Genomic DNA, 20,032 nt, shown 5'->3' on the forward strand with positions numbered 1-20,032 from the left:
TACCTACTAAATAGCCAACACATTATTTTGCTTTCACCAACTATATATCTTTTTTACTTTTAAAACTTAAATATCACTAATCATTATCAACATTTCATATCTCTAAGCAATATCTCAAGATTTTGGCTATCTCAAGGTTGATGGAATTTATTCAAGTAATATATCTTTCTTCTTTATAATATTTTTTAAAATAATAAGATGATAGAAAGTTAATTATAAATCATATCTTACTCTGACAAGATAAAAAGTGTTTCAACATTAATATCTTTTATAAAGATTTATTCTTGTAAATTAATCTATTTGATTGTCTGGCTCCTTCTATAGAGTTAATAAAATGATTAAATATAAAACTTAACTGGCCCTACTTTGATACATGAAAGAAAGTGTATATGTAGAGAATATATGTATCTATTATGGACCCACCCCAATCAAAAAAAATTTCTAAAAATAAGAAGAAGATGGAGATTTTGGAAAGTTTGAGATGGTCTTAAAACTATATTCTACTTCGTTTCGATTTATTTGGTTTGATTCAGAGTACGAGAGTTAAATTAATATTTTTATCAATTCAGACATAAATATTATTTCATCAATTTAGAGCTCCTACACACAAAGATAGTATGAATAGCAAATAGAAACTTTTCTGAAGAGTTAAATTTATAGGACAAAAATTGCAGTATACGAAAAGTCATATAAAAATTAGGACATATTTAACTAATTTATTTAAAACAAAATAAGAGAAAATGACAAGAATTTAAGAAAATAAATAAATAGTCTTCTAGGTGCTAGCTAAAAAATAGTGGAAAAAATAAAACATTATCAAATAATTCATAGAATTTATGGAATATATAAATGAATTGACCTATAATATGCATTGAGTTCATTGCAACTCTTCAATTTCTTCAGGCTTTTTGGAGCAAGAAAGAAAAGACTTTTTTTATAGGTGAATAAAATTTGCAATGATATAATTAACTAAGAAACTAAAGGGTTAGACTTTTCATTCTACTTACATAAATAAAATATGATATTAAATTAAATTTACTATTTAAGTAGATTATAATTTAACATAAGAGAAAATGGCAATTCAACTTTGAAGTTTAAAGCTTCACTTTTAGTATAATATGAATGAATGATATGATGATATGATCATACAAATTTGAAGAAAACGCGATCGGTTTTCAAACAATATATGACAGACACATACATACAACAAACAAACAATCTATGGAAACTTTCCGCAATCTATACATTGCACCTATCATACCCTGAGAACCAAGAAGAAGGCTCACCAAATTTTGGTAGATCCTCCTCCTCTTTGGTGTTGTAGAATGACGCAAATTCTTCTCTCCACTGATCATCATGTCCCGTCTCAGAGTTATCATATACGGGTTCTGATGTAGCTTTAGGAAGACGGAGTTCTTCTGGTAAATGGTTTAAACTGTTGATCTCCTCCTCGTGTTTTTTCTTCAATTTGAGAATCTGTTTATTAGCCTCGCTAGCTTCTTGCTCTGCATGAATGGCTCGTTTCTGCATGTTTCCAAAACTTGTTAGGCAAATTTAGAAATAGACCAGTGACACAAAATAATAATGTACTTTGAAGGCACATGTTTAACACGAACGCTGTTCCAGTTTCCTTGTGCATGGGATAAACAGCAAGGTCATACTTCCTGACAAGTCATGTTGCTCCTACGAGTTGATTTAGGTATCGAAGATGCTTCTTTGTTTCTAGAGCATAACTGACCTTAATCTATGTGTTAACTTATTGTGTGATGTGAAGAGTTCATGCAATGGTCCTCCCTTGGAATATTAATGGAATTTCTTTTACACAAAAAGATGTTGATCATTCAATTAAAGAATTTCCCGGAACTTCATTTTTTATCTAATGAGAAACAAGAATATGGGTATCATGTCCATCATTTGAACACTGATTAGTCATTGTTCAAGAATCTCATGTCAAAACCAGACAAAAAATGGAGAGAGAGAGTGGGAGAGATGGATGTAAAGGAAGTGTATGGCGATGCAAAGAGAAGTTACTTGCCTCCAGCCAAATATAAGCAAGCAATATATGGTCTAGCTGACTATAGGAATGTTCAACTGCTGCAACGATAATATATGTACTGATAGAATAAAACTGTAACAAGGAAATAAGGGATTCTCTTACCTCAGCAGCTGCAATATCTTCTTCTGCTTCTTTAAGCCGTGCAAGCAATTCCCCAGCTGCTTGTACCGCTTCAGCAGTATCCCTAAGTTGGTTTTGAAGTTCCGTATTTTCATCCCTATAATAGTGTCTTTCCTTTTCCCTCTCCACTCTCAGAGTTGAAATTTCTGCAGCAAGAGCATTTATGAATTTAGATTCAGCACCTCTTACTCCTGCTTTTGTGGCCGCTCTTTTAACATCCTCTATACCAACTTGGACCTGCCTATGCCTTGCAAGCAGTTGAATATGTCTCTCTTCAAGTTCAGCATACTGTTCAATCATTCGTGCATGGCCTTGCATTGCCCTCTGCATTGCTTCTTTCAGCTCTTCAGAGCATTTCTTTTCCAACTCTAGTTCTTGTTTTCGTTTTTCAGACAAGGTGCGGCTAGTTTGTAGGTCTAACCTCAACTCTTCTACCAGAGAAATCCACTTACTCTCTGTTTCTGTCCATTGAATTCTCTCCCTTTCGAAACTCTGTTCAGAACTCTCCTCATCCTCATTGGACTCTGGAATTGCAGATAAAGTTGGAGGCACACTGGGATCACATGGATATGTTAATTGTAGAAGAGAATTTTCTTTCCTGGATGACTTTGGTGAGAAGTCCACATAAAACTGTAACTGGGTCCTCAAATCCTGAATCTCCTCCAGCAAAACATCCCTCTCACCTAAGTCAAAGAAGTTATGATACCGCTCCAGCTCCTCTTGAACTCTTCTTAGTGCAAGTCTGTCACTTAAAACTTCAGGATGATTCTCATACTTTGCCTTCAGTAGCTGTAGCAAATGACAATGGCAACATGTTTAGGGAAACAAAAACAATTCGGAAGACAATTTAAGGTCATATGCATACCTTATTCTCATGAATCAGTGCCAACAACTCATCCTCCATGAACTCTTCCTTTGGTAAAATACCATCCATATAACTTTCAAGGCGAATGATCTTATCTTCACGTGTTTGGCTAATTATAGCATTGCATTCTCGTTCATGTTTGTATTGCTGGATCTGTGATTGGTTGCAAAGCATGTCAGAGAGATGAGGAAATGATGAAAATTGGCAGGTTTAGAACTAGTGATATATACCAAACGGTTGAGTTGCGTGATTTCAAAAGTTTTCTTGGAGCATATATCTTCAAGTGCCATCTCTCTCCGTATAGCTCCAGCCAAGACCTTTTCTACTGCCTGTAAAAAGTTAGGATGATTGCACAGTGATAAGAATCATGCAAGACTAAGAGAACCAAAATCATTGTCCTAACAAAGTTTCAACGTACTTTAGGTACTTGAATCTGGAAATTTTCACAGGACTGTGATCCAGTTGCAGATACCAACTGTAATCCATTAACAGGTACCAGCTGCAAATTTGAGCCATCATCATCTGCATCTTCAAGCTCTTGCAGTGAATTTCTTGCCTTACATTTACTACACAAAAACATTGAACCTCCTTCATATGACTCGTAATCTTTTGTAATAGTTTGAACTCCAACATCAACTTTAGCAACTGGTATGATTGCACTAATATCAGCAGCTTTGCAAGAAAATCTGACTGAGGAACGCCTCAAAGATGTACTTTGTCGATGAGAACTAATAACTTCAAGTCCCCGCTGAAGACTAGCCGCCAAATGTTCAGTTGAAGTGAAACAACTTTTGTTTCTTTGATTTGATAGAGAATTCAAACAAATACTGTTTGAAGGCTTTGTGAAGGGCAAGCCCGGAGTATCCAATTTATCTCCAAGATCCTTCTTCGAATCACTCAGCATTGAAGTCCCAACACTTCTCCTACTGCTATTAGCTCTTGGTGAAACGCTTGGAGCAGGATAGTCCAAAATAGGCGACACATCACATTGAACTGTACTGAGATTAGTGCAGGCTGTATTTCCCTCCAAACTTTTAGAAGAGTTCTCAGAAGTCCATTCAGGATATTTTTCTGAAGGTGAGTCCTCTACCACTTCCCGTTGTCCTTGATTCAGCATTTCGCTGGCAGAAGACGGGGCATACTCATCTTCAGTTGGCTCCATAGAAGAATCATTACCTAGCTTTTTGAAGTTCTGCAGTCCAGCACCATCAACAGTACTGCCTTCATGCTCGGTAACTGCTTCAGATACCTCTTCCTCCATGCTAACATCTGTATCCTCAGAGGCTTGCTCCCTGTTGCTGCCGTACTCCTTTCCCCCATGCTGTACCGCAGAATCAAGTGGCGAAGAACCTTTTGAAAACGTCCTCCGCAGGATCCCAAGCATACTATTCTCTTTACTGCCTTCCGATAGAAGACCTAATAGTTCAGCTTCCTCAACGACTTCCATTTCTGTATCACCATCATCATCAACAGGTAGATTCATTGGATGGTTAAGGCTGAACTTTAACAGATTTAAGCTTCTACGAACACTCCACCCTGCCTGATCTGCTTGATAACCATTTGCCTTCATTCTTAGCAATTCCTCCTGTTCAGAGTAAAGGGGGGAGACATTAAACCATTTGACATAGTTGAGAGATGCACCTTAAGTTAAGGTGCATCAATCACAGGTAAAAGTAACAGTTTACCCTTAGCTGACGAATAACTTCTCTCAAAACATTGACATCATCTTGCATTTCTTCATTGATTACTGCCTTGTTCTTGATTGCCTTTGCACGTTGCGCAAATCTCAGGGTACTCAAAGTTTCACTCTTACAACTGCATCATCAAAAAGAACTGAGAGCTCTAGATTTAATGAAGATAACATGACTCTAGAACAAAAACTGCATCAAAAAGTAGGGTTGTGAATCTACCTTTGGGACGGAGAAATGGCGCAGATCATTGCAAGTTTTGCATTCCCACCTAGAGATTCCTGTAACAAAAATGTCAACTTGGAATCTCTATAGGGGATGTGCCTATTCTTGCCTATTTGAGAAACTTCTGCAAGAATGTTTATTAAGTTCCTGTAAATTTCAAATAATAGTGTGATCAGCAGTATATCAATAATTCTAACATTTAGTCAAAAAGATGACCCTAAGTCCCTGAAAGGTATGTAACCCCTACAATAAAGGCAAGCACTATATTCTGAGAGACCTTTACTTTGACCATGTTGGATCTTAGATGTCCAATATTCACTCCTATATAACATCACTAGTCTCATAACTGCTCTACAAAACTTTCCCTTCACTATGACAAGTGTCATCCAATCGCGTTTGACTTTGTACCATTCCTCCATTTTAGCCAACCTATTATGTATTGAACTTTATATAAAAACGCGTACTCATCGTGGTCGTCCCTCAGCCTCCCGCACCCATATTCCTAAACATCCCTGGGAGGAGAATAAGGATAGCTAGTCACGGACGATTTTCTCACCTACATGGTATACGAATCCAAGACTTCCTAGCTAGAGGCTAGACGGTATCAAACCACGGGACAGGGAAAAAAGAGCAGCTTTCTAGGTTCTGCCATTGTAGGGTCAAAAATAATAATAAAAAACGAAATAGAAGCGACGCCTGGTTCGCCAAAGTACCGCTGCCACCAGGGCTTACATCCTCCTATCGCCTACTAGCTGCATGCGTTATATACCTACTGCTTCTATCGATGGAAAGACCGAAGCACGTCTCCCTATAGCTTTGACTGCCAGAGGTCGGGAAGAAGGGGGGTGATTTTGTACCATTCCTCCATTTTAGCCAACCTATTATGTATTGAACTTTATATATAATGAGATACTCCTGAAAGCTGGACCTAGATATCTAAACTGTCAGCACTATAACCTAAAAGATAAATATGAGAAAATAAGAGATGAGAAGAACATTGATTACTTGATGATTTGAAGAATACAAGACATACTTATTTATAGGTTTAAACACAAGGAACAAATGATATTTGTCTAATATGAGACAATGTCTAACCTAAAAGCTTAGTATTTCATATTTTTTAACTCAATAACTTTGACATTTTAATACTCACATAGCATTCTATAACTTAACTGTTTATTCAGAAAAAGTAGAAAGTCCATAGTCACTAAAATTTAACCCCAAAAATTTCTATGCAGAAAATGACCAGAATAACCATTAACAATGAGTTGTAACCTCCTTGACTGCTATACCAAGAATAATTCTTTCTCCCAAAATGATAAAGAAACAAATGTACCCCAACTGTGAAAGTGATTTATTGATGTTCCCTGCTTCTTTCAAGCGTTCACCAGCTGCACCAGTTAGCTTTTGCCTTTCTGATCCAGCAAGATCAACAAGATTTATTCTACTCCTCTTTAGGTGGCTTATACCATCTGCCATGCTCTGAAATTAAATGTTTAAAATTAGACCAAATAACAGAACTTGTCAGATCTCCATAACAACCAAAGAACTTGTTATGCCAGAAAATTCTTGCTTGCACGCTCGGAGAATGCAAATAGTAACGATAATAAACAACGCATCACTTGCCATTTAAAATAATTCAGGTTATTGTCAAAAAGGACATAAGATTGTATTACCTTGCATCGTGATTCAACAACACAGGTGAATACACTGTGAGAACGTGAACTCTCAGCATTTACACTTGTAGCACCAGTTCGTCTGTTTGACACTCCCTGTAATATTTTCATTGAACAAGTTCTATAAGCTTTTCTGATACCAGTCTATTTAATCATAGAAACTCCAGAAGTTCAAGTAGAAGTATTAGAAAAGAACTACTAACAATAACTTTTGACACTGATCTGAGATTGACTTGCTAACAATAGACTCATTTGAGGAATGGATACAAGTTGACGCCTAAAGATTATGGGAAAAAAGTGAAGCAGAGACCACAGTAATAAAATTCTTCTGATAAGGACATCAGTGATAAGATTCAAGAAAAAAAATAAGCTGCAGCATGATATTGAAAGGTAAGGCACTATCATTAGGACACTAGAACTTCTGTCCTTCCACCTTTCAGAAAATCAAAATAATGGGCAAACCCGCGCGGGGGGCGGGGGGGGGGGGGGGGGGGGGGTTGAAAATTAAGATTAAGCTTCCTTGTCAAATGTGTTGCTATTGCAGTAGAACGAGTTAATTTAGTTAAGTAGGAACAGCAGTAGAACTTTATCATTTATGTTACTGCACCTAAGCAAGTTTTTTGTTTATTATCCATTTCAAAATAATTGCCCAAGTTACTTACCTGATTCACATATTCACTTGGCTAACTGTTATCCTATACTGGTCTATTCTATCTGGCAAACATAGTCATGCCTGCATTACAATATGTCTAACAGTTCAATAAAAATATGGAAGCAGTCCAAACCTTCATCAAAAGCTTTGTCACATCCTTCATGGAGGACACACATTCCTCAGTCAAATTTTCCACATAAACACCTGTTCTGACATCTTCCCTAATCTGAAAACAGAAGCCAAATTGAAAATCCTTATCAAATAAGTAGAACTAAGGATACAGATAATGCAAACAACAAACTTCTATATTGTATTTCCTTTTATACCTGGAGATTTTTTTGACTAGGATCCAATAGATCAGTGATTTGTTCATTGTATATCTGTACATCATTAATGCTAAAGAATTAGACAACTGATATTGACTTTGTTTCACAATAAAATCGACTAGGTCCAGTCAAATTAACCTCAAGAAAAGAACATCGACACTGATACATGAGCTGTTTGTCAGCATGCTTGATTTGTTCCTGAAAAGAAAATGCATGTATTATGGAATCACATTTTATACAACATATCAAATCCGGGAAACAAAAAATTACAGAGACAACATATCACCTCCTCAATACGTTCAAAAAGCCTCTGAAAAACACGTGGAGCTAAGCCCTGTTGATCAATGGTCAAGTTTTCTTCCAACAAGGCGTTGGCTGGTCCCCAAATTGTATATGTCTTCCCACTACCAGTCTGAACAATTCAATTTCCAAGTCATATTTAATATTATTGCGACATGTGACATGTCAAGCACAAGAAAGAACACGTGAAGTTGTGCAGGCATATTAACATATAGCAGGAGGTTTTGGAGCTAACATCACCTGCCCATAAGCAAATACTGAGCTGTTAAACCCAGCAAGACAATTCTCAACAACAGGAGCTCCCACATGCTGGAATATATCAACCTGAAAGAACAGTTAAGAAGAAGAGACAAGTGCATGTCACTTTCATTATTCCTCTTTAAGGTATACTTGTTATATCAAAGCAAAAAACAAAAAGGAAGGATGAGGCATACTTATCTGACTAAAATATACTCAATAAAGCTATTTCCTCTTACAAGCTAGGTTAACAAGTTATGATTATTTACCTGTGTTGATTGGGTATCTGCAATAGAATCAAATGTAAAAGTATGCCCAGCTATGGACAAAGAATCATTAGAGATCTTCTGGACAACAACTTCCCCCTCTTCCTCATCCTTGGTTGGTGGCCTCATCCTCACTATGACCTGATTTAGATGAGAAAACTTGCAGGAATCAATACGTCATCTACAAGTACTAAGCACTTAGAAAATGCCTGTTTGAACCAATCAAACAGAGGGTAGAATGAGGCACAATGACAGATTGATAACAGCAAACAAGCCACTCTCGGGGTTATAAAACTTCAAATGAATGCATATAATTGTATGTTCCTATAAATGATAACCATAGTAAAGATTGAACAGAATAGAGAACGTATACTCCTAGTTTACTTGTTCTTCTACAGGTTCACCCAGCAGTCAAACTACAGAAGACATAAATGATAGGTGAAATCTTCCTTCAAGTGTTAAGCTACAACCTCCCAAGCAATCGGTAACAACATTCCTAACAAATAGCAGAAATTTTACCAAAAAAAAGCCAATGGAAATATATCTTAATCTCCAACGGAAAAATAAGTAGAAACAAAGATAAAAGTACTGTGCAGAAATAGTAATAAAATCCAGCATGGATATAGAAGATTCATATAATCAAACCTATCTCATTCAAAATTGATGCTTGCACTTGAGCATTGTGCCTATAATAAACGGTCTCTCTACCTCCGACGGTCGTAATAAAGCCAGCCTACACTCTAGCCTCACCAATATCCACTTGTGGAATTACACTGAGTTGTTCTTGTTGCTTACTTGATTGATTGATTGATTTAGCTCTCAAAGAAACTAATAAATTAATTACTTTTAGTAGATCCTTAAAGTACAATTGTCAGAAACAATTGACCACGAAAAGCAGAACTTTCGTGGAATTAACCAACATAAAGCTAAACAACATCAACTATCATACTTCGATCCTAGACAAGTCAAAGTTAGCAATAGGAATGCTCCGTATAAGAATTCACCTCTAGTTGAACCAGTTCTATTCAAATTCAAAATCAAGAACAAGCAAAATGAACGTAATTTCCTAAAAATCTTACCTTTACTCCAGAATCAGAAGATCCAGCAACTAGATTCTCAGTACCAACAGACTCCAAATTAAGCTTCCGTTTCAAATTATTCGAGTTAGCCGGCGGTCGAGGAGGCAGAGGACTTTTAATCTTCAAACCAACTGTCGGCGATGAGCTCAGATCTAACGGATGATACGGCGGAGGAGCATTCTCTTTAGATGATTTATGTTTCCTTGTACTAGTACTGCTAGGATTACTTGGCGAATTCGACGATTTCTGCTTCAAAAGGCTAGGGTTTGGAGATGACGGCGGCATTGTAGCTCCGGCAGCGTCGTGATTCTCCCTTAAGATCGTGTTCCGTTGTTGCATATAGTTCTTCATTTTGTATTTTATCCACAGAAATGGTGAAGAAAAGGGAGTGTTAGGGTTCTGAGGAAGATGAAGTATCCGTTGATGAATTTGAATTGAAATAAGAGGGAAATGGAGGGGATGGGTGGTGGGGGTGGGGGTAAAGATATAGTAGATGACTTTATTACCTGATCGAGGGACGTGGATATCAAAAACTTAGTTCACGAGGAAAGAATTGTGATTTTATTTTCAATTTGACGTGGGATTGAGCGTCACACTCTCATCTACTCGTATCGCTACGGATAGAATTTCAAAAGATGACTTAAATGTTATTTAGTTATGAATTTGCCTGATTTAGATCCGAAATTTAACTTTTAAAGTTATACAAGTCCATCATTCATTTTTTTTCCTTATATTTTAAAATAGAATCAGGATGATTGTTTTTTTATTTCTTTCGATATATTCACATTAGAATTCGATTAATTTAAATTTGCATTACGTAGAGACTATTAAAAAAAAGGTTTATTACTCAAAAAAAATCAAAATTGAAATCTTTGATCAGGAGAAACAAATGAGAGACATTTAACTTTGACAAATATGTAGATCTAATTCATTTTCAGCAATTTTTGTATGTGACAATCTTTAAAATAATGTCAAATCAAGACCCTTTTAATTTATATTAAATGAATAACCTCAACTTAACTAATAATCTAGTGGGTTTTTTTTATAGCTTTATAATTAACTGAATTTAGACTAAAATTACTGAATTTAATTGAATCGGCAAGTTATATTCTAACTTCGTCTCTGAATTTATACTGGATTTGAAAATCGGAAGAAATAAAAAAATATTAGAGACAGATTTGATTTTTGAAAATGTATAATGGGTCAACAACAGTCCTTTTTTGACATTTTGTCTTTAATGGCGAAAAAAGCAAATTGTGTGGTCAAGATTTAAAGTTTATAAATATTCGATTACTTAGGTTTGAACCAAAGTTTTCTAGCCTGATTTCATTGATATTGTATTTACTCTGCATACTTGTTTTTGCATATGTTTTACTTGAGCCACCAAGAATTTATCGAAAACCTCTCTACCTCACAAAGCTAGGGGTATAATCTACGTCAATCCAACAATCCACATACCTTAATCCACAGACCTCACTTATGGGATTACATTGTATCGTTGTTGCTCTAAAGAAATACATAGTGTTCAGAAAGAGTACAAGTTAACATTATTCTGAGAAATGTTTAAAACTTGGTATGGTAAGAGTACAACAAGGGCTCAATCTGATCATAGTTCAACATCATTTCAAGAAGAGACTTTGAACATCTAATTTTACAGAAGGTGTTTAACTTTTCCGTGTCTCGTGATTCGAAGACCTTCAAGATGTCATGGCAAACCATGGGAGTCCTGATTGAGGACATTGTTTGGTTTCTGGCATAGGAACAATGGAACCTAGACAAATACGCCACAAGTCGAGTAAGATGGTGACTAGCATTGCAGCACCCAATGCATCAATGGACACTCTTGGCAAGTCCCATGAATCTCCAGGTTTCTCATCAACCCTGAGCATTAAAGCAAGCACCAACCGAGAAAAATGATTAGTAAGAGATCATAGAGTTAAAGCGTAATGGTTCTGGACCACAATGGTTAACGACAGTAGTGTATGCATGCAGTACGATGCATATTCAAGGTTAGATCACCTAATCTTGGTTAAATTCCACAAATGGTAAAACTGATCAGTAAAAGATCACAGAGTAAGAATGCATTAGGTTCTCGACCACAATGACTAACGACAAATCAACAATGGTGTAGGCATGTAGTATGATACAGATCTAAGGTTAGATCACCTAATCTTGGTTAAAATCCATAAACGGTTACAAGGTGTTTGTGTTGCCTATGGATTTAGAAAAGCACTTATAAAAGCAACAGTTAAGAACTTCATAGATTTTTTTTTTCTGTTAATAGTAGTGAAGTATAGAAATCTACCAATCCTAAACAAGTCCAGTGTGAAGATTCTATTGTCCAACAACATCAAAATTTCTGAAAGCGCCTCAGACGGTTAAGAAAACAACTTAGACCACTTTCACTTGTAGCACACCTTATATCTGGAAAACTAGAGTAGACCAAATCTCACATCAACTGTCAAATTGTGTTAAAATTATCATGAATAGCCCTCTATAAAAGATTGAAGAGAGCTACTAGCACCGTTTAAATAAAGATTAGATGACTTTCTAAAGCCCTTTAGCTTACAACAACGTCAATCAACTCAATAATGCACTCATCTATTTCTGTCTCAAAATTTATTTGCAAGGTCAGTTGGCAAAGAAAATTATTGAAGGATAGTGAGCATCTCGCTGCTCAACAAAAACTGAGGCAAGCTTAACTTGAGAAAGGACATTCTTTCAGCAAATTACATTTCTACCTTTAAAATCTGAAACCTTGTCAAAATACATCTCATAGAATTCGATCTTCCTCCAAGCATTATCTACCTTGAGGCAATTCTATGGAATATTGTGAAGTATGTTTTACATAGCTAGTCGGTGGACTGAACTCATCCACCTTATGTGGTTGTACTCATAATCTTTACATATCCTCATTTTCCGCTCTAGTTTAGTTCTGATTTGACTAATGCAATCAAATAATAAAAATTTGAAGAAGTTTATTGAAAACGACGGTGTAAATAAACCACATCTGCACTAGCATAACTTCAGGGGCAGAAGCTACAGGGAAAAAAGTTCTTACCTGAAAAACATTGGATAGCTTACAATGAAGTAGATTGCATAAAACAAGGAACCAACTTTATACATCACTGCTCGGTCCACGAAGTCATAGTACGGAAACTGCATAGGTCAGAAACAAACAAGTGATTCTTTTAGCCTTATTCATGTATCTCAAAGAAATCTAATAAAGCTATATGCCCGTAAGTAAGATATTTCTGGACTCCTACAATTGACCACTTACATTGGAAATAGCTAATGTCTCCAGATAAGCTATAAAATAAGCATATGCAAGAATCCACCCAGCCTTGAAAGCCCATTGAACATTCTCGGGCAAATCAGCAATAGCATGCTGTAGTCTACGAAGGGTCATGTTTGCAGAGACATGGTAAAACAGGAAGCAAACATGTGCTAGAAGGAAAGTTGTGTGGGGTACCTGCAGAGAGTCGCATTATATAGCTTTTGCCAATACAACAACAACATCTGGGGTCTAGGGAGGGTGGGTATAGCAGACCTTACCGCCTACCTTTTAGGTAAAATGAGAATCCCAAGTGAAGAACGGAGTCAAACGAAAAAAATTAACAGATGACTTACATTATTCATCTTCCAAGATGGAAATGTATAAGAAGCCCCCAAAACTGTGAAGAAATAGTGGGTCCAAAAGTAATTCCCAACGTAAGTGAAAATTGCTATCCAGAGATTAGCCTGGAATAACAGCAAACCAATAGTCAGTCCAGAGAAGCACCAAAAAGAATTCTTAGAGAAAGAATCATCAAATTAGCGACATGCGCAACAAGGAATTTTCTTGTCTATGCCACCCTATTCAACTAAAGAATCCACAATAGGAGTTCCATTAAGAGGTCATTAGAAACTTCTAGCCAATTAATCTGTGCCAATTGTAGTAATTTTGTCTATTAGCACCAATGCTGATAAGCGAGCTCAAATATCATAAATCAAGAAAGACCAACCAATTCACAAGCTACGGCAACAAAAACTGATTTTTCTTGTCTTCTTTATTTTTTGTCACTTATATTTATCTTTTCTCTCCATGAGAATATTTTCCAAACTGAGTCTACTTTGGTCAATGTGTCATATGAGAATTTAATCTAGAAACAAATCATAAGAGAGGCTTATCGATGGGTCCTTCAAATTGCAGACCAGTAATTGATAATTCTTCTTCAAGAATACTTGCCTTCACCCAATAACGATCCTTCCAAGCAAGGTTCCTGTCAGCCTGCAAAAGTTACATGTAATAATAAACCGTCATGTGACTAGTTTTGTGAGAAAATGCTATAGAGCAAATTTTTTTTAACTATACAGATCCCACTGGTTAGATCATCAAGAATAGACATGACGAAGTTGCACTCAAGAGCTGGGCTAGTTACAGGAAAAGGCTCATCACTCAAATGCAACCGTTTGCACATGAGAATTTAGACTCGTAAAAATTCATTTTATCTCCTACATTAAACATAAAAGTTATGAGTATTTTATTTCCTCTGCTAAGCACAAATCCATAATGACCGAACTGAATAGTCTGATATGAGAAAAGGTCACAAAAAGATAACAGGTGGTAATTTAAATTTTTTTTAAAAAGGGGGAAGCCTGGTGCACTAAGCTCCCTCTATGCAAGGGGTCTGGGAAAGGCCCTAGCACCCTGCATTTCTGCAAGAAGCTGTTTCCACAGCTCGAATCCTTGACTTCAGGTCACATGGCAGTAACTTTACCAGTCACGCCAAGCCTCCCCTTCTTTGCAGCTCATTTGAATAAGCCACTGAAAAACTTTTACAGGTCTAGTTATTAAATTGTTGATTCATCACCAGGGCTTCAGTAGTAGGAGACAGAACTCACCTTCCCGACAAATATCATGGGTACAATTAAAGCAGGAAGTGCAGAAATAAGCCCCACCAAGAGGTATTCCCACTCTGTGAAATCCTGTCATAACAAGTCACTCTGTTAGTTACAAATAAATCATACAGATTATCATAACAAGAGACAACATGAAAATTCACTACATACAATCCCCTCTCACGCTTTCTAGTTAAATGTAACGAGAAAATAAGGATGATCCATTGGTTCTTACATCATTCCCCACAAGCAAAACTAGATTCACAGTCTTCAATAACATCTGAAGTTTCAGAATTTCATGATGTTTCATAGTAAGCTACAAGGTTTCACTAATTTTCATCATAGATTGAAACATGCAAAATTAATGGCTTCTCATAAAATTTTGCATGTTGCTCCTTTATCTATCTCATACAAATAATCTATCAGTCAAGCCTCAATTGCAAACTAATCTAGTTTGGTAGTACACATCCCCGAAATACTCCAATCTATCCTGCCCAATTAAGCAATAGAAAAGACAACTTTTTCAAAAATCAACATAGAACTAAACAAGCACATCACATGGCCACGATTCAAACATACAAATACAATCTCCAACCTTCTTAAACTCGCAGAATTTCTAATACATTTGTTAAGATATATAATCAAGTGTTTTGTCTCTTAAAGATTAAGCTTTTAGATGAGACATTCAATCAATTCAATGACATGTCACACACCTCATAGAGCTTGAATGGGACCACAATACCAAGGCACAAGGTGAGCCAAAACGGAGTATAAAGCAGAAAGAACACTTCACCCCATCTCTTGCTAGGGTTTTGAGCTAACCACAGACTAGGTGCTGCACTATTCACTTTATTGCCTGAAAAATCCAGATTCATTACATAAGAAACATTAACAAGAAAAAAACTTTCAAAACAACATAAGTTGTGCGGACTCTTCAACTTTTGATTCGAATACTCCAAACATACATACTTTTTGGAGAATCCAACACACAAACATTGACATTTTTGAAGAGTCCCACCAACAAAAATCCCAAGTAGGTAAATCCAAGAACTCACCTTTCATTTGTCCTCACACCTCAATGAGCTTCCTCCTCACTCAAAAATTTGAACTTGGAGAAAACCCAAGATTATTTATTAGCTAAAATCACAAACTTAAACTTGCCCAAAACTCATAAGCAAATCCAAATGTGACTAACCTGAAACCCCATACACAAAACATTCCAAGAATCAATCTTTAGTATTAAAACATTCAAGAAAGATAAAACTAAAGTTGATCCACAAATTAAATATGCATATTACAACAAAAAAACATAAAAAGGTGGGATTTTTATCTACTATAACTACGAATTAAACCCAATACAAGAAAAGAAAATCAATACCCTTTTCAAATTAAGCATCAAAATATAGAAAAAGTTGAAAAAAAAATACCTAAAATGAGTCCACTTAGCTGTGATGATTGATGAAGAAGAGAGTGAGAAGCAGTCAAGCAGAGTGAAAAGAATAATACTGCAGTAAAAGAAAAGGACAATCTACTACAGCTACTGAGTTTTTCTTTTTTTTATCATATAATCTATAGTATTTTTTAGTATTTGTCTGATAAAAATCTGACAGAAACAGCCAGTTTTTTAGATTAAAAATTACAAAAGATAACTAGTGGATCTGCAGATTCTGAATAGAAAAAAATGATAATTTTATTTTTAAATTTGTGCCTTTTTTTATTTTGATTATAATAAATAGAGATACTAAATTAAATAAAATTGAATTAATATACTACATATAAAATATATGAATTACCATATTCTATGTAATATTTTCATATAAATTTAAAAATTTATTTATATATTAAAATATTTTATAAAGTCAAATTAAAAGATAGGTCGCAAAAAGTAGGTGGAGTATTTTTATTTAATGGATTGCTAGTAAATTAGGATATACATGTGTTAAATATGGCACGCCAGCCACTTTATCATAATAGAAGGCTAGCAATTGCGAGTTATATTAGAAATTTAAAAAAAAATATTTTTTTTATTTTTAATTTATGTGATATTTTTTAATTTTTAAATTTAAATAAGTATATTTTTTATTATAATTTTTTTCATATATTTTTAATTGTAAATTATTGTGAATAATTTATTTTTAAAAAACTAAAAATTTAAATGTGTAAATTCTCGATCAAATCTAAATTGTTTGTCTTTCGAAAAACGAAATGTGTCACTTAAATTGAAGATCGAGGGAGTATTAATTATTTCTTTAAAAAATATATTTTTAAGATGTAGCACTATACATCAATTAATATGAATGTTATGACAAAATATTCGTATGGATGTGTAAAGTTTAATAGGTATGTAATGTGTAAGTTTGGTTAACTAGACTCCGATACAAATAACAAACACTAATTGAAACCAAGAAAGGAAATCTATGCGTAAGACATGTAACGAAAACAAATTCTAATAATTATTTTTTAAAAAAATATTTTTCAAGACGTAAGACTATACGTTAATCAATATAAATATTACGATAAATATCATTGTTACGTTATTTTATAAAAAACATGTAAAGTTTAAATAGACTTTACAACACGCAGTTTCAAATTAATCGAATTCTAATTATATTTATCGAAAATCGAATCAAAAATCAAGAATAAAATCTAGAATATATATTTTCTAGAACATTGTGAAATCCATTGACATGAAAACAGAATTCTGTTATAACCTCATATTCACCTTTCAACATGAATGAACAAAATTAAGTTTCCCTTAATTCTTGTTATTCCCCATAATTAACAAATTAAATAATTAATTAATATCATTACATTAATCACTTTCTTTAATTTATTTTTTTTCCATTTTCTCTTTGCCTTCCTCCACCTTTGCACTTCAATTTCACCACCAGTACAACCCTTCTTTGAAATAATTTGGTGGTGATAATTTAAGTGAAGAAAGGTTGAGGGGTGAATTCATTGTTATTCATTAAATTTTCGAATTGTGTGCCACTGACTTTTGAGAATTTCACGATTATAAAAAATATATATATCGTCCATCATCAACTTTTGTATAGTAAACTTTTCGATTGTTAAAAATTTGGTGAAAAATGTCAGCTATTGTTGAACCAATCTCACCAAGCAAGGCCTTGATCATGGACACAATGATGGATGAAAATAATCAACAAGAGAATATGAAGATGCAGGTAATAATGGTGATGTTTGTGTTAACTTATGTGTACCTAAATTAATGTTACGAAATATTTTACTATCATTCACTTATACAAATATCGAGTAACTCTGTATATCAAAATTTAGTGTTGATATATTATTATGTCTTTTTTTTTCTTAATTAAGGATGTAATTGATATGTAATTACTTGTGTAATTAATTATGTATTGTTTGTTTTTACTTTAAAGGATGATGAAAGTTTAATGGAGGAGCAATTTCTTGGTAGTAGTGATCATAGCACTTCAGATGAAGGTATATTTTTTGTATCCAAATTTATAACACATTTTTACCGATTTAAACTTAGTTATATCGATTTTCGTGTACAATAATTCACGAATGAAATATTTTTATTTATCAAAATTTAAACAGATCGAGAATAAATCATGTAACATTTTTTATTTTCTTTGGTTTCTCTACACAAAATGTCATTTCTTTTTAATCTTATGTTATTATATTAACAAGAATTTTTGTGTATATGATCTTATATTATATTTTATTTTGGGAAACTTACCTAAATATACTATAATAAAAAATATTTTTTTCACTTGATCACTTTTAATTTATTTATAATACAAGTTTAATACATATTACAAAGACCAATTTATTATTCACATATAATACAAATTTTAATGATGAATAATACATTTATCACACATTTTAATACACTTATAATACAATGTGATAAATTTTCACCAAACAAACATGATATATTTCAAAAAAATAATTATAATTCATATATAGTGCATACATAATTCACTTTTAATACATATACATATTTAACAAAGCATTGCTATAAACGATACTACAAAAAGTATCACTAAAATCAGTAATTATTTTTTTTAAAATGTATAATTTATGTAATTTTTTCCTTTTATTTTTGTAGTTGAAGCAGAGAATGAATTAGAACCAGAAGTACAAGAACCAAAATTATACATAATTTGTCCTGAGAGACCAGAGTTAGTGTTATGTGAGCCATTCTTTTCAACACCTAAAGAATGTCTTTTTACTCTCAAGGAAGCAAGTAGATACAAACTCAAATTTTCATTTACTGTCTCCAACAATGTTGTTTGTGGTCTCAAATACATCAACACTACGTGGAAAACAGGTGTCAGAGGTAAACACAAATTAAATATTCGAGTTAAATGGTAAAAGACACATCTAAAATATGTCATTTTTTTCAAATTTCATATATGAACTATCATATGTGTGAGTTTTTTATGTGAACGATAGTGATTCAGGTTAGTGATAGTTCAGGTATGAAGCTCAAAAAAAAAGTAATACTTTAGATGTGTTTTTGACTTTTCAAGTGTATTTTGTGTACTCTCTAATTCGCATGTGTTTATTTTTCTTTGTTGTTATTGTGTTAAGTGCTCTATACCGAGTACATTATTAATACAAAACGAGTCTGATTCTAATATCATGATTAAAAGAAGATTCAGAGAGGTATCTGTGAGTAGCAACATTGTTAGAGCTAAATTTACACATGCAGATATAGTTTCGCTTTGTAATTTTTTGAAACTACAGTTATCGACATTATAAATACATTCTACGTATTTATAATAAATTTTTCTTTTTATTTATTTATTAAAAATTATTTATTGCTATGACAGTTGATAAGTCTCAAGTGATGTTGGGAACTTTTGAACCTAGAAAAGAACCATATGTATATGAATTAGAAGAAGATGTCACACCTTCTGGTGTCTTTGCAAGGGGTTTATATACTACAAGAACACAGGTATATTTTTAGCAGCAATTAATATTTTTTATGTAAACGTCTTTAAAATCGATAATGATATTAAATTCGATAATAATTAACTATTACGAATAAATATTTTAATACTTTTTTATTAATATATATATATTTATTATCGCTAATCGATTTTATTTTATTTTGATTTTTTCAGGTTATAGATGAAAAAGAAAGATGCTATGTGGATATCACATACTACTTTGACATTCAAAGGCAATGGCCTGAAAGCTCCTAAAATTGTAGTTTTCATATAATTTCATTTTTTTTTTCAAAGAGGCTAACCATAATGTAGAGAGTTGAGGATCTTTTTCTTGAAAATCAATAGAAAAATATTATTGTTTAATCAGTTATATTAAATTCGAATCATGAAAATGAAGAATTTCTTACTTAAGATTTTTTGTATATGTAACAATTATCATCACTTTATCTATTTGTTTGACGCAATTACTTTTAACGTAAAATTATATTACACATTTTCATAACTATTATAAATTATTGATCATCGTCGCATACAAGGATGTGTGACATAACCTAATTTGAAAGAAAAACCATACAATAAATGAAATATTTAACTATTTAGAGTATTTAAAAATTATATTTACTTACTGAATTAAAAATGATTTAGATACATTAGTTGTTTGACAATACTCAAAATAACTTATTTTAAGTTAAAAAAACTTATTTTAAGCCAAAAGTTAAAA

General features: G+C 33.6%; 3 protein-coding genes across 5 annotated transcripts; 1 reads left to right on the plus strand and 2 right to left on the minus strand.

The window, feature by feature from the left end:
* Positions 1 to 1,080: 1,080 nt before the first annotated feature.
* Positions 1,081 to 9,941, minus strand: LOC101262096 (kinesin-like protein KIN-12B). Its single transcript, XM_010316441.4, has 16 exons — positions 9,491 to 9,941; positions 8,415 to 8,552; positions 8,149 to 8,232; positions 7,895 to 8,020; positions 7,747 to 7,806; positions 7,609 to 7,662; positions 7,416 to 7,508; positions 6,631 to 6,726; positions 6,291 to 6,436; positions 4,952 to 5,101; positions 4,727 to 4,856; positions 3,460 to 4,626; positions 3,272 to 3,370; positions 3,042 to 3,194; positions 2,159 to 2,965; positions 1,081 to 1,524 (listed from the first exon to the last, which is right to left on the minus strand). Exons 1-16 carry the CDS (start codon positions 9,839 to 9,841, stop codon positions 1,240 to 1,242), a joined length of 3,939 nt encoding a protein of 1,312 aa, XP_010314743.2. The 5' UTR covers positions 9,842 to 9,941; the 3' UTR covers positions 1,081 to 1,239.
* A 982-nt stretch (positions 9,942 to 10,923) lies between these two features.
* Positions 10,924 to 15,968, minus strand: CPI (cyclopropyl isomerase). 3 transcript variants are annotated; one of them, XM_019211261.3, is made up of 9 exons: positions 15,750 to 15,806; positions 15,427 to 15,566; positions 15,085 to 15,227; positions 14,375 to 14,458; positions 13,719 to 13,760; positions 13,121 to 13,231; positions 12,771 to 12,962; positions 12,552 to 12,649; positions 10,924 to 11,371 (listed from the first exon to the last, which is right to left on the minus strand). In XM_019211261.3, the coding sequence occupies exons 2-9, from the start codon at positions 15,431 to 15,433 to the stop codon at positions 11,188 to 11,190; spliced, it is 861 nt and encodes a 286-aa protein (XP_019066806.1). In that variant the 5' UTR covers positions 15,434 to 15,566; positions 15,750 to 15,806; the 3' UTR covers positions 10,924 to 11,187. The 3 variants fall into 3 exon arrangements, with proteins under 3 accessions (XP_019066806.1, XP_069147903.1, NP_001234239.2); NM_001247310.2 differs by having other exon boundaries at positions 11,026 to 11,371; positions 15,799 to 15,901; XM_069291802.1 differs by lacking the exon at positions 15,427 to 15,566 and having other exon boundaries at positions 15,799 to 15,968.
* Positions 15,969 to 17,212: 1,244 nt separating this feature from the next.
* On the plus strand, positions 17,213 to 19,674 carry LOC101256270 (rho GDP-dissociation inhibitor 1-like). Its single transcript, XM_004252927.5, has 5 exons — positions 17,213 to 17,556; positions 17,770 to 17,833; positions 18,465 to 18,695; positions 19,192 to 19,316; positions 19,486 to 19,674. Exons 1-5 carry the CDS (start codon positions 17,461 to 17,463, stop codon positions 19,564 to 19,566), a joined length of 597 nt encoding a protein of 198 aa, XP_004252975.1. The 5' UTR covers positions 17,213 to 17,460; the 3' UTR covers positions 19,567 to 19,674.
* The last annotated feature ends 358 nt before the right edge of the window (positions 19,675 to 20,032 follow it).

The sequence above is a fragment of the Solanum lycopersicum genome, chromosome 12, assembly GCF_036512215.1.
Source record: "Solanum lycopersicum chromosome 12, SLM_r2.1".
NCBI classification, from domain to species: domain Eukaryota; kingdom Viridiplantae; phylum Streptophyta; class Magnoliopsida; order Solanales; family Solanaceae; genus Solanum; species Solanum lycopersicum.

What these genes read in the sequence shown, in the direction of transcription:
- LOC101262096 (XM_010316441.4), bottom strand. Translation starts at nt 9,841, where the DNA reads ATGAAGAACTATATGCAACAACGGAACACGATCTTAAGGGAGAATCAC. An exon ending in CTTCTGATTCTGGAGTAAAG is followed by an intron (nt 8,553 to 9,490) that starts GTAAGATTTTTA and finishes CATCTAAATCAG; the next exon opens with GTCATAGTGAGGATGAGGCC. An exon ending in TCCAGATTCAAGTACCTAAA is followed by an intron (nt 3,371 to 3,459) that starts GTACGTTGAAAC and finishes AACTTTTTACAG; the next exon opens with GCAGTAGAAAAGGTCTTGGC.
- CPI (XM_019211261.3), bottom strand. An exon ending in CCATGATATTTGTCGGGAAG is followed by an intron (nt 13,761 to 14,374) that starts GTGAGTTCTGTC and finishes TAACTTTTGCAG; the next exon opens with GCTGACAGGAACCTTGCTTG. An exon ending in AGACATTAGCTATTTCCAAT is followed by an intron (nt 12,650 to 12,770) that starts GTAAGTGGTCAA and finishes TGACCTATGCAG; the next exon opens with TTTCCGTACTATGACTTCGT.
- LOC101256270 (XM_004252927.5), top strand. Translation starts at nt 17,461, where the DNA reads ATGTCAGCTATTGTTGAACCAATCTCACCAAGCAAGGCCTTGATCATG. An exon ending in GTGGAAAACAGGTGTCAGAG is followed by an intron (nt 18,696 to 19,191) that starts GTAAACACAAAT and finishes TTGCTATGACAG; the next exon opens with TTGATAAGTCTCAAGTGATG. An exon ending in TATATACTACAAGAACACAG is followed by an intron (nt 19,317 to 19,485) that starts GTATATTTTTAG and finishes TGATTTTTTCAG; the next exon opens with GTTATAGATGAAAAAGAAAG.